Below are 14,252 nucleotides of genomic sequence, written 5' to 3'. Positions count from 1 at the left end.
GGAATATTTTCCATTCACACCGAAAGAGTTTCAGATTGTAAAACTTTAATAGATGCTAACAAATGAGAAATTTTGGACCACAGTTTTAAACCCTGTTTGTAGACCACAGTTCATTGGCCACTATAATACAATGAATGCCACAAAGATAACCATTGCCTGATTGACTTTTCAAGGAAAAGTATAAATCTTTACAAATCAGCTCTATTTTAGTCAAGTCCTTACATATGTATAAGTGATTGAAATAACTAATGTACATTCCTCGACCACACTCCAAAATGGCATGTAGACCCACATTTTGTATACTACAACTTCTCTCTATTTCACTGTAGTCTAGTCTCCACTTAATCTCAGTGCCACAAATTAGCTGTCAGTCATCACATGGGGACCAATGCCACAACGTAAGTGGGGGGGGGTGGGGGGGGGGGGGGGTTGCCCACTCTCCAGTCTCCCGGCCAATCAACAACATGCCAGTCACTGCTCTACGTGCCCTACATGCAAAAAGGCTTTCCTCTACCTCAGACTGATATACGCAGCTAACACCCTAATACACAGACTAACATACCCAGCTAATGCCCTACATTACAGTAATATACACAACTACCTAACTGACAAACTCATATAAAACAGCTAACAACTTATTATGCAGCAAACTTACCTGGCTAACAACCTAATAATCAAATAAATATACTCAGCTATACCCTAGTATGCAGACTAACATATGCAACCAAACAGCTAACTACCTCATACACATATTAACACACAGCTAACTAACAAATGGATGAAGTCTCATTTGCCACAAGGAGACTTGATGACTTTTCAGTGGTGGTGAGTGGTGAGTTGACTGAGCATGGACTACTTGGCTTCTGCTGAAGTCTGTAGCTGGCACTCATGTACCGGAGAGAGCTACAAAGACAGCTATGCCCACATCATGTGGGAGGATAGTAAAGGAAAGTATAGAAGATCTGGGCCCACACAGGAGGGGAGGAAATTATGGTGGTCTCACTGATTTCTCTTGAAGGGTGTGTCTGTGACTCAGAGTATGTGTTTGTCACGACAGTGCAGTCAGGACCAAGCACACCTCACTACCCTGTCACTGTCATTGTTATTTGGTTAGTGTGTGTTTGTCTGTGTTTGTTACTGTGCTACATGTTTGTTTTTCAGTATGTGCATATACAATCATCCATCTGTCTCTCTCTGTTTGTGTATGTGTGTGTGCAAGAGGGGGGGGGGGGGAGAGAGTTGAATCACCAGGAGGCAGCTTGGTATGAATCATATGAAAACAAGGACAGACAGGGAGAGATAATGGACGACTAGACAGCCACGCTGCTCACCATCATCATCATCAGAACCAAACCACCCAGGAGTCAACGCAGACCTCCACATCGCTGCTGGAACTTGAACTGCATAGAATATGCATTTTAACGTCAGTACAGTACTTAAAACTATTCTTTGATTGATATAGAGATGAATGTCTTTATTGCATCATTCGGAAAGTGTTACAAAATGTTGTAAGAAGGATAGAAGTTTTGAGACTGAAGCTGTCGTTCTGGTAGGTAAAAGGACTGTTACATTCAAAACACAATGATCAGCATGCTTCTGTGTTGGTTGTGAAGTGCCTACTTGCGCACAACAGACATGGGTTTCTATTAACTTCGTCCAGATGAAGCCTTTTATTTTCTGCCCGTGCTGTAAACATGTCGACCAACTGTTGACACGACTCGCAATATGCCATTCCTAAAGCATGCGCACTGCATACAACTCGTGCGTGAACAACCCAATGTTCAGTTTTCCTTCTGGTGAGATGAACGAGAACCTCATTCGTGCCCAACGAGTCATAAAGTAATAAAGGCCTACACTGCCGATAATGAAAAGAAGGGAGGGAGAGACTGAGGGAGATGATGGTTCTCGGAGGAATAACAATTACTATTGTTCTGATGTGGGGAGAAGGGTCTTCGGATCATCGCTGCTGAAAAGCAAAAGGTCTCTCTCTCACACACCCACACAAACACACACACACCTCCTTTGGAATCTACCACGGACCGCTAATTGAATGAATGACAATGCAGTCAGACGAGGCGACAGATGCTCGCGTGCCTTTACAACCGCAGCAGACGCGTTTCTGGCCGCAGCTTCTAACCCGACCAACTACAAGGAAGTGCATGGTGGCGCATTCCGTTTGACTCAAGAACTTTGAGCTGGGAAGGCAATGATTGTTCCACCTGCTGCGTCTATTGTTGATGGGGAGGGGAAGAAGATAGCGTTGAACATTGATGACAGAAGTTTAATTTGCGTCATGACTTTATGACTACAAGCTCTCGACTCACAAGTTCTTTATTAGAAACCCCTTAAGTCAGAAAAATTCAGCTGTTGATGCTACTTGTTGGTCGTTTGTGTTGTTGTATCGGGCTTGTGGGTTTGTCTCGGGCTTGTGGCTTTATTATTAGGTTAGTTGTATGTTAAATTATTACAAAACAAGGGAAAAAATTGAATTCGTCACACAGGCCAAGTAGCTAAATCCCGCACCTGTTTCACGAGACCGAATAACGTATACGACATTTAATCCCGTATCACTTTGTTCACCAACTCAAATGAAGAAATAAAAGATGGGGCTGGTTCTTTTGATGGGGGTAGCGTGGCTAAACGTATTAAGTTTCCATCTGCCTTTAGATTATAACTACTCCATACATTGATGGTTTGATTTCACACAAAGAGAGTTTAAAACATTCCCTAACGCCCCACCTCATTTTTTTTCCACCTTCTCTAAAGTCCCGAGGACTTTTGCGCTTTTGTTCTCCAAATGTGATTAGTTCTCTGGGGCTCGAGCAATAATTGCATTAGCGCTTTGTGCTTCGTTTTGAGACTCTGAGAAGCTGCGAGTCTGTATCAAACCTGTTTAAATAAGAGCCAAGGAAATGTGCAAAGTAGGAATACAAGCGTAGCCACTTATGAATAGACTGGGAGAGGGAGAAAAACAGTTTGCGCCAATTTAAGCAAGCGGGGTCAAATGTGCACGTTCTGTTTTCCAACAGCACATGGGACTAAGGGAATTCCCTATGCAAATGGCCAAGTCGGCTGTCCAATTTCTACAGATGTATGTTTTAAAATTTAAAGTCCACATATCTTAAATGAATTATCTGGTGACATGCATTAGCCAAAGGAATATTCAGCGACCGTCCTCGTGAGATTTTTATTTTCCATCTCTCATGTTGAAAAGTAGGTTTAGGCTATACTAGCAACCACGCAGGCTGCAAATTGTTTAATCTAGCATACACGTTTCCAATGAAAGATTGTTCATTTCCAAATCCCAAATATTGGGATTCACATTTTTTCACAATCGTCATTCATCATTGAGTTGCACCAAATTTTGGGTAATCCAACAGCCATGTAGCTATCCCTGTTAAAAGATGATGTGTGTCATGTCACAAAGTTGCATCACTGAGTGAACATGCGATTATGGATCAGACCTCGAAAAGAAAAGAGCAGAACACTTGGCAGAGCTTTTGTTTTGGGATCACTGAGCCCCATCCGCCCCCCGGTGACTGATCATTTCCTCCCGGGTCTGAGGGGTTGTAATGTCGGCTGTAATGACCGGGATCCCGGTGCCAGACAAACCTCACCAGATGGTCTTGGGATTTCGCAGTCCCCACTTGCGTACGTTCTTCTTTTGGAGGTTGTTTCGTATGCACGGATATTCATTCATGATGAGAGAGAATGTGTGTATGTTAAATGGTGAATGCGCACGTGCGTGTGCGCGAACGACCGGGAGGGTATCAAATAATCCGTCATGCAGAGTGTGAGTGATGTAAAAACAGCATTATGCACGCGGGGACCGAGATGTCTGCCAGCGTGACCAACTCTTAAATGCATTCATTAGAACCGGGGTCCCTTTCACCGCGATTTGCCACAGGGCTTACCCAATATACCCTCGCCAAAGACGGGCAGAGATTAAAAGAGGTGGCGCATGTGAAATTCTGCTCAACAACATCCAAGAGAAGAGTTATGAGGAGGGAGGGAAAGTGTATAGAGTAGCTGCTCACCAAACAAAGAATAATAGACCAGAGGAAAATAAAATGAAATAAGATGCATTCATAGGCTATAAAACCAACCAAGCCGTCTGGTAAGCTCAACTGTGACGGTTTGATAAACAACTGAATAGAAAGACCAGCGAACATAATTTTGACGCAAATACTTTTTACTTTTAGGTGACACCTAATAATTTGAATGTCTACTCTCGAAGAATGCATAAGCTTAGTCCAGTCTCCAAGCTGTCTACCCAACAGACCCGAAGCGACAGAATCGTAAACCACTCTGTCTGTTTCTTGTAGTGAAGGACAGAACCATGCAGGCAAACGTCGCTATAAATGAAAGTTTGTCCTGAGTTATTTGCACCGTGCCTATTGTCATGGCACGCTCACCCGGGTGAAAGTGTAGAAAGTGAACCCGAAAGGGCGGAGTTTGCACCCGCGCCCTCTCTCCCTCCTCCCTCTCCGTCTCTCCACTTTTCTGAATTCTGAGTGGTCACCATGCCAGCGTTTGATTTAGGGAAGCGTTTTGTCTTCGCTGGCAAGAGAAAGGGGCCGCTGTTGTAGGCTAGATTGAGGCGGGATATTTTGGGGAAGGCTGTCTGACGAGACGCATCAGACAGAGAGAGAGAACGACAGAGAGCGCACGACACTCAGAGAGCGAGAGAGAAAAAAAGAGAGAGAGACGCACAGACTCATGCGGCGCTCAGTTGATGCTCCAGTGAATTAGAGGTACTGGCAATAGCTTTGTCTCCGGCGTGGGAGAGACAAGCAGTTTGGATACAATTGAGAACATGGGAATGGAGGCGAATCGATAGTCTGAATTTTAATTGCCGAGCTCATTTGATGCAATGCAACAGTAGACTTTGAGAGAGCACGAGACTTGTTAAATTGATCAACAGGAATTGCATTTTCTTTTATTCATATATATTTTTTGCATTTTGGATCTATTTCTACTGACAAATTCACAGTCGTTGCTCGACTATGGAATCCGGGAAGATGAAGTGGCACTTGTATATCAGAATCTGGAAACTTCTTGCAGTTTTGACTCTGGTAACGCAGCATGCCACCGGTAAGACGTTGAAATATCAAGTTTACGAGGAACAAAAGGTCGGTACAGTGATTGCCCGTTTGAAAGAAGATGTTGCCGATGTTTTAGCTAAACTTCCCAGCACCGTTTCCCTTCGCTTTAGAGCTATGCAGAGAGGCAGTACATCATTCCTTACGGTGCGCGAGCACGACGGAGAAATTAGCATCAGGACCAAAATAGACAGAGAAAAACTCTGTGAGAAGAACCTTAACTGTTCTATCCAATTCGACGTTTTAACCCTCCCAACTGAACACTTACAACTGTTTCACGTGGAGGTAGAAGTGCTGGACATAAACGATAATGCGCCCCAGTTTGCTCGCTCCGTTATTCCCTTAGAAATCTCAGAGAGCGCGGCCGTGGGAGCGCGCATTCCCCTGGACAGCGCCAGCGACCCTGACGTCGGGGAAAACTCCCTTTACACATATTCCCTTGAGCCCAACAACTTCTTTAAAATTGACATTCAGGCCAGGCCGGACGGAGCCAAATATTCGGAGCTTGTGGTGCTGAGGGAATTGGATAGAGAGATGCGTGCAGGTTATGAACTCCAATTTACGGCGTCTGATAAGGGCGTTCCCCCCAGAACCGGTTCTACTCTGCTCAAAATTAGCGTTGCAGACTCAAATGACAACAGCCCTATATTTGAGCAATCCTCCTATGTCATCAATCTATTAGAAAATGCACCTGTCGGCACCTTGCTTATAGACCTGAATGCAACTGACGCTGATGAGGGCACAAACGCCAAAATAGTCTACTCCTTCAGCAGTCACGTGTCGCCTAAAATCATGGAAACGTTCAAGATCAACTCTGACACCGGCCACCTGACCCTCGTGAGGCGCGTGGACTTCGAGAGCGTGACGTCATACGACATCGACGTGCAGGCGCAGGACATGGGGCCCAACTCCATGCCCGCACACTGCAAGATAACGGTCAAAGTGGTGGACGTGAATGACAACAAACCAGATATAAGCATCAATCTGATGTCACAGGGAAAAGAGGAGGCGGCGTATATATCCGAATCTTCGCCGTTGGACACGTTTGTGGCTTTAGTGAGAGTGGAAGACCTGGACTCTGGCCTCAACGGAGAGGTGGTGTGTAAACTCCACGGTCAGGGTTCTTTCAAACTCCAGAAGAGCTATGAGAACAACTACATGATCCTCACCAACGTGTCGTTGGACCGGGAGAAGAGGTCCGAGTTCAGTCTGACCGTGGTGGCCGAGGACCGCGGCGACCCCAGCCTCTCCACCATCAAACACTTCACCGTCCACGTCGGCGACGAGAACGACAACCCGCCGCATTTCGAGAAGGGCCGCTACGAGGTCTTCAAATCGGAGAACAACGCCCCCGGGGCGTACCTCACCACGCTCGTGGCCCTCGACCCCGACCTGGACGCCAACGGGCAGGTGAGCTACTCCATCGTGGAGAACGCCGTCCACGGCAGCTCCATCTCCACCTACGTCACCATCGACCCGTCCAGTGGCGCCGTGTACGCCCTGCGCACCTTCGACCGCGAGGACGTCAGCCGGATTGCCTTCGTCGTCCAAGCCAAGGACGCCGGCGCGACGCCGTTGCTGAGCAATGCCACCGTCGTCCTGACCATACTGGACGAGAACGACAACCCACCTGTCATCGCTGCGCCCCAGCTGTGGAACCACACGGCCGAAGTGCCCGTGTCGCGCTACGCCAAGAAGGGCGAGCCGCTGACCACCGTCCGCGCCACCGACCGCGACACGGGCATCAACGCCGAGCTCACGTGCGTCCTCGCCGCGGGGAACGAGGACGGCTACTTCGCCGTGGACGCCAGGACGTGCGAGGTCAGCGCCAACGCCAGCCTGGAGGACTTCCCCCACGAGCACGCCGAGCTCACCGTGGTGGTGCGAGACGGCGGCGCCAACAGCCTCAGCGCCCGGGCCATGCTGACGGTGACCCTCTACGAGAACATGGAGAACCACGTCCCGGTGAGCGACCAGGGCGAGAGCCCCATGGATGCCTCACTCATCATCATCATCTCCCTGGGCGCCATCTGTGCCCTCCTCCTGGTCATCATGGTGGCCTTTGCCGCCCGCTGCAGCCGGGAGAAGAAAGACACCCGCCACTCCTACAACTGCCGGGTGGCCGAGTCCACACACCATGGCCACCCCAAGAAACCCTCTCGGCAGATCCACAAAGGTGACATCACGCTGGTTCCCACGGTCAACGGGACCCTCCCTATCAGGGCACACCATCGCTCCCCCTCCGCTACGCCCCCCATGGAGCGGGTGGCAATAGGGAGCCGGCAAGGCCACCACAGCCGCCAATCGCTGAACAGCCTCGTGACCATCTCCTCCAATCACATCCCGGAGAGCTTTGCTCTGGAGCTGACTCATGCCACGCCACCGGTGGAGGTGAGATGGTGTTCCCGCTTCCGTGAGAGCACACACCCACCCACCCACACACACACACACACACACATACACAGACACACACGGCCAAGTGAAAAGTAATCTTTCTTTGTCACCTATGTAGAACGTTCCATCAAACTCTCTCTCATTCTCTCTCTCTCTCTCTCTCTCTCTCTCTCTCTCTCTCTCTCTCTCTCTCTCTCTCTCTCTCTCTCTCTCTCTCTCTCTCTCTCTCTCTCTCTCTCACACACACACACACACCAAATCCATTTAAATCTCCTAGCCTCTAAGCTTTTATCTTTGACAGTCTGTCAATCAATTCTATCTTGTGGTGCGATCACGAGTCATAATAATATAGTGTAGTGATTCTCGACTAGTTTTTGTCTTTAATGTCTTTACCTTGTTTGCATCCATCATTTTTTTCTAAACCATCATTATGATAACATTTGCCAGTCATTTGTCTCCATCGTTATCTAGGCTCCTTCATCATATTATCCCCTTTGGGTTTTTTCATCCATTTTGCTTGGTTGTCTCCTGCTGAGTGTTCCGTCCTCCATCTTGTCCTCTCATTGTTCTGCCTGTGTTCATTTGTGGTTATCCATCGTCCATCCGTTATTCATCCCCCTCTTTTTGTTTTCTTTTTTTTATTCGTTTATCTTTCGATATAGCAAGTCTCACAGCTTCTGTCCATGCTTCATCAGGGCCAGTACCAAACCCGACCCAGTTTCCGTGGCAACAAATACTCGAGAAGCTACAGGTAATTTACCCCCCCCACCCTTCCCCCTCCCAAAAACAAAAAGTTATTTTTTTAGGGTGGGGGGTGGGGGGGGGGGAGTTGCTCTTTCCTTCTATCATTCGTTCCCAACTTGTTTGTTTCATTGTTTCACGTTGTCACACTATGTTTTCAGGGCGGTCTTATTGTATTTTTTGTATGTTTGAGTTGTATGCTCGTGTCAGACGCATGCCCCAACCCAACCAATGCACTCCATGCACTCTTTAGTTAGTTCCAGGCTTATCATTACATTTGCTCGATTTGGAAATGTGTAATAGAATTGCTGCACTCCCAGGCCCACAGAAGGTTGAAGTAACAGCATATTATTAATATTTAGATTCTGAAAGGTGTGTATAATAGATTTATGGAGCTCCTCTGAAGCAGTTTTTGATAGATGGAGGATCCTATCTTCTACTGGAGTATCTCTGATTCATTGGCTGAACTGGTGGCTTTTATGATGGTGTGAATCCATCGATCAGCCTGATTCACTGCCTGATAGATTTAGGAGCTGTATATTGATTCATACGGGAGATATATGCACCTTAAACTACACTTCTACACACACAGTGTCTCTCGATAGCAAAGCAGGTGTTTGAACAGCATAATCTCTCTCATTTCTTTCACACATAACATAATTAGTCAATAAAATACTTGCTGATTTCTTAACCTTGAAGAACACCTATTCTAAACAAACAACAAACTAATGAATTTAGCTCATTAATGTTCGCGGATTGTGTTTTTGGGTGTGTTAGGTATGCCCTCCAGGACATGGACAAGTTCAGTTTAAAGGACAGTGGGCGTGGAGACAGTGAGGCGGGGGACAGTGACTATGATATGGGCCGGGAGTCCCCTGTCGACAGGCTCCTGGGAGAGGGCTTCTCCGACCTCCTCCACCTTGACCTGCACCACAGACTCCACCCAGGTGAGACACCCCACCATCTCATCACGCACACACAACCAAATGCACCCCTAGATCCCCCAAGGGGCACTGTCATCAGTCTCTTGAACATCTTCCCAAACACCATCCAACCCCAAAACATGCCCACCAAATATCGTTGACGACAAAGCACTCTTGCCTGTTCAGCAGTGCACCACGCCCAATGATTCATTTGGAAACAACGAGGTTGGTCCACAGCCTTTGGCATAGGTTCCAGCACCACGGAGAGCTCCACATAATCCACCACTGCCACCCCACCACCCAACCATCCCTCATCTGAACACCAAGGTCTCATCCTGTCAATACTCCTTTGTTGTACATTCACACAATGCCCATTGTGCCCAATCCTCATTTTTCCCTTCATTTCAACTCTCAGCTCTCATTTCCACGCATTTTTATCACTGGTGGCGGGTGGGGAAGCATATCTCCGTAACCCCGCGTCCCCCCCCCCCCTCGCTCCCCCCTCGCTATCTGTCCCCGAGATAGAGCCGTGTCTGTAAGAGGGGCTCCCGGAGCAGCGATGACTCGCCTGCCACTCATGGGCGTAGCGTCGCCAGTGTTCCGCGGGGCGCTTTCCTTGACTGACAGCGGTGAGCTTTCATGTCTGAACTGAGGAGAATTCAGAGTAATTGCTTTTAGAATGATGTTATTCTCTGACAAACCCCCCCCCCCCCCCCTTCTTCCTTCCTTCCTCTCTCTCTCTTTCTGTTTCTCTCTCTCTTTCTCTCTCTCTCTGCCTGAGAGGCACTCCATTCCAGCTCCCACTGTTTTTGTCCTCATCCCTGTTATATTCTCTTCATAGAGGGAGGATGGTGGGGTGTGCGAGAGGAGGGGGACGGAAATTGACAATTGAGGGGGAGATTAACTGTTCACTTCCTCGTTTGAATGGCGTGATTACATTTGTTTATTCGGAATGGAAAAATCCGCCTTACAAGACCCGACAAGGCAGAAAACAACTTCCCCCATCAACCGTATCTACTCATTACATCTAGAGCAGAGGCAAGGTTATAGAGACCCAGATCTCAGCAGGGGCTGTGGAGCATCTCTCCCTCGGTTCTCCATCAGTGTCTGTGGCGTGCCTAGTCTTAAGGAGGTGTGTGTATTGTGTGTACAGGCCATGTTTTCAAGGTCTTCTGCCTGCAGCACTTTCACATTACTTTGAGGAACACAAAAGCAAAACGCATACCTGTCCAGTCTCTTCTATCTGGTGGAAAACAGAGGGGAGCTTCACCTCTGTCTTTCTCTCTTTCTGCCTCCCTCCCTCCCTCCCTCCCTTGTACTCTGTCTTTCTCATTCTCTCTCTCTCTCTCTCTCTCTCTCTCTCTCTCTCTCTCTCTCTCTCTCTCTCTCTCTCTCTCTCTCTCTCCCACTCCCCCCCATTTCTCTCCTCCTCTATCTACAACAATAACGCTAACCATGTCCCCCCCCCCCCCTCTCCCTCCCCAGCTATGAGACTGTGCACAGAGGAGTGTCGTGTCCTGGGCCACTCAGACCAGTGCTGGATGCCCCCCCTGCCCTCTCCAGCCTCTGCCTCCTCCGACTACCGCAACAACATGTACATTCCGGGGGAGGAATCCCAGCAGCCCCTGCTGGATGATGACCAGACCTCCGTGGACTCGGAGCGCCGCAAGAGCTTCTCCACCTTCGGCAAGGAGGTGGGCGGCGAGGAGGGGGGCGCGGACAGCGAGGTGTGCGGAGGGGGCGGAGGAGTGGGCGGTGCGGGCTCCCTGCTGTCGGAGATGAACAGCGTCTTTCAGAGGCTCCTTCCACCATCCCTAGATGCATACGCCGAGTGCAGCGAAACGGCCGCCGCCGCAGCAACGGCGGCAATGGAGCCACGTGGAAGCGGTGTGGGTAACGGAAATGGGGCGCAGGACTCCAGGAAGGGGCTGTTGCCCGGGGGCAAAGGTCCCGCCTACCCGTCAGGTGTGGCGGCCTGGGCGGCCAATACCCACTACCTGAACCCAGGGGGCGGAGCCACAGGGCCCAGCCCAGCATGTCACACGTCCACCAACACCCAACCACCACATCTAAAATGGTTGCCGGCCATGGAAGAGATCCCAGAAAACTACGAGGAGGATGAGTTTGATTCGGTGCTCGGGCTGGGCCACCTGGGCGGGAAACGCAGCGAAAGCAGACACGAAGTCATGGACGCCAGCGAACTGGTCAACGAGATCAACAAACTGCTCCAGGATGTCAGGCAGAACTAGACGATCACCTGGATGCCCATCCTTGGGACTTTGAGACAGGCGGTGTCGTTGTGGGAAGGCAGACATGCATAATCAAAGTCAGAGCCCAAAACAGACTAGACTCGCAAGTTAAGGTAAAACTAGCATGGCTCTGAACACATTTGATCGATCCTTTACTTGTTTACAACGTTTGGAATCTGAGAACTTAAATGTCCAGAGATGTTCAGCACTCTGACTTTGATTTGCTGATGATCCCAGGCATTTTCTGTGCAAGCGCTGAATCGTGTTTCACAAACCCTTGTGACTTCTTCAAAAAGGTTCCCACATTCTACAGTTCCACCAATGGGACTATGGTAGAACCAGAGGCAGGAAGAAGGAACATTGCGTTGCATTTATAATGTACAGTACTGTTGCTTCATTGAAGAGAAATCACTAAACTGTTGTGCTGTATCTCCTGTTCTTGGTATAAACGGTGTAAGCAATGTGATTGTACAACTGAGTTTTGTATTTTAAAAATACACTTTTTCTACTCTATATTTATAACTGTGTTGTGTTTGTACAGAAAAAGAACATAAAAAAGTATATTTTTTATATTTTCTCCGCATGTTATGCTTTGTAAGCTCCAGAGTCTTCTCTTCATGCTTATCCTTATTTTGTAAAAATGAAGATAATTAATTTGTGTTGTCGAGCGTGTGTATCTTGTATGATAATCACAGTTGTGTTGGAGTCACACGTTGGAAGTGTGTTTGTGTGGTAGGCGTCAGTATTCATTGTAACCAATGGATGAAAAATAAAGTTGTAAGGGTGTAAGTGCCTATTAAATATGCCCCATTTATTTGTTTTCAACCGGCACCATGTCATCATCTAGTTAACCTTACATTTCACCTCTTTCTCCCCTCCCCTTCTTTCTCTCACTCCCTTTTTACATCTCTCTTTCTCTCTCTCCATCTCTTTGTATCTCCCTCTCTCTCTCCAGGTATTTCTCTCTACATCCCTGTCTGACAAGCGTGAAATTTTCCCCTGACGAGGACTGACAGTGATGTCTGACTCTTCCAAGTGCCTCGTGTTATTTCAACGCCACAGTCACACTGTCAGTTGCCCCACCCCCCTGTGTACTACCACCCCCTACTGATAGGAGTTAGAACTGCAACTCCACACAATTCAGACAAAGCTTGAACATACACACACACACACACACAGTGGATACTGTTGGATCATGAGAATAAGCCATTTCTTATTGGCTTATTTTTAAATGATCACTTCATAATTTTAAAACAGCCAGGCTTGAGTTAGGTTCATGTGTCTCAGAAGGATTAAACATTATCACGCATATGGTGAATATGCTAAGCAAATCATCAACATCTGACTCCAGTTCCACTTCATGAAAAACCTAGTGATAATGGTTGATCAATTGAGCCATATGGACATCTAATTGAATTAACAATGAGAGAAATCTCCTTCACGCTTTCTCTAATTATAAAATCTTATGTCAGGAAAAAAACGTAAATGTATGTTTGTAGAGAAGGGAGAAAATCGGGTGACACGATTTTTTGTGAAGTTTTGTTTTTTTCACACTCTATCCTCTTTTTCAATGAAATAAATAAATATGAATCTAGTGACTGCCCGTGGCAATTAACCTTGGAAGGACTGGCGTTAGACGGAGGTCAAGGAACCCATTAATACCACAATCAGTCATGAGACTCTACTAAAGAAAGAGAAGTGAATGATGAATGAGATGATTTATCACAATTACAGACTATGGAGATAAAAAGTGCAAAAACAGATTTATCCTCTCTCTCCTTCTCCCTCCCTTTATCAGGCTATCTCTTTCTTTCTCTCTCTCACTTCATCTCCCTTTCACTCACTTATCACTGCTGCTTAATCAGCTTTTTAACTCAAGCTCAGGTGATATGGAAACCCAAATAACACCAGGAATAAAAACAATTACTTGCAAATGGATTTCCGAAAGCCAAATTAGATCAATGATATGTTGCCAGGGTGATATTTGCGAAGGATGTGTTTTGCATAATGAGGATGTAATGGAAAACTATGCAGGGTGAAAAAACTATTTAATTACAGTCCTATATAGCAATGTTCTTAGGAAATAATTATGACATAGTTACGTAGTGCCAGATTAGAGTCAATTATGATGTCCTCCCAGAGAGATACTTTGTAATACTAGGTGCAAAAATGAAAGTCTGTCTGACTGCCTGTCTGACTGCTGTATATCTGACTGCAAGTGCCTGTTTCCATGCATGCCTACCTGCTTGCTTCTCTCTCTCTCTCTCTCTCTCTCTCTCTCTCTCTCTCTCTCTCTCTCTCTCTCTCTCTCTCTCTCTCTCTCTCTCTCTCTCTCTCTCTCACGGAAGCAACATTCTTGTAAATCTACATCCACCCTTTCTAAAGACTTTTCTACAGAGCATAGTTGATGCTGAATAGATTAGATTTCATTATCCCCCGTTAAGTGCCAATATGTATCAACATTATCTCCACTTGGGGTTAATGTCAGTCCACCAGGGACTGATCAGTCCACCAGATGGCGCTGTGGACCTTAGGTGGATGTGACCTGAATACCACAGAGACTGTAGGGCTGGGACGACACAGACTTGGCTGTGGTCTCTCTCTCTCTCACTCTGTTTGGCTGGTTTCTGAGCATACACACATTCGCACGTGCGCACACACGCAAACGTGCACACGCACACGCTGCAGAGCTAGTCACGTGCACAGATACACGCGCACTTTGCTCTGCAGGTCTCTAGCAAATGTGTTTTGTGGGTTGTGGCTGTGTGTGCGTGTGTGTATGTGTATGTGTGTGTGTGAAGAGTTTGCAGTGTTCATGTGTATTTGAATGAATGTGGGTGTTG

General features: G+C 47.3%; 1 protein-coding gene across 1 annotated transcript; it reads left to right on the top strand.

Moving 5' to 3' along the window:
* Positions 1–5,006: 5,006 nt before the first annotated feature.
* On the top strand, positions 5,007–12,189 carry pcdh18a (protocadherin 18a). The gene is made up of 4 exons (XM_067250317.1): positions 5,007–7,493; positions 8,159–8,247; positions 9,015–9,184; positions 10,646–12,189. Exons 1-4 carry the CDS (start codon positions 5,007–5,009, stop codon positions 11,407–11,409), a joined length of 3,510 nt encoding a protein of 1,169 aa, XP_067106418.1. The 3' UTR covers positions 11,410–12,189.
* Positions 12,190–14,252: the final 2,063 nt, after the last annotated feature.

Source organism: Osmerus mordax, chromosome 14 (genome assembly GCF_038355195.1).
Source record: "Osmerus mordax isolate fOsmMor3 chromosome 14, fOsmMor3.pri, whole genome shotgun sequence".
Lineage (NCBI taxonomy): Eukaryota > Metazoa > Chordata > Actinopteri > Osmeriformes > Osmeridae > Osmerus > Osmerus mordax.
Note: the sequence above shows the minus strand (reverse complement) of the source record. Positions and strands in the feature narration are given on the sequence as shown.

Bases quoted from the DNA above. Each gene is read 5' to 3' on its own strand.
- pcdh18a (XM_067250317.1), top strand. From the start codon at position 5,007: ATGGAATCCGGGAAGATGAAGTGGCACTTGTATATCAGAATCTGGAAA. The intron at 8,248-9,014 runs GTAATTTACCCC...TGGGTGTGTTAG, and splicing joins AAATACTCGAGAAGCTACAG to GTATGCCCTCCAGGACATGG. The intron at 9,185-10,645 runs GTGAGACACCCC...CTCCCTCCCCAG, and splicing joins GCACCACAGACTCCACCCAG to CTATGAGACTGTGCACAGAG.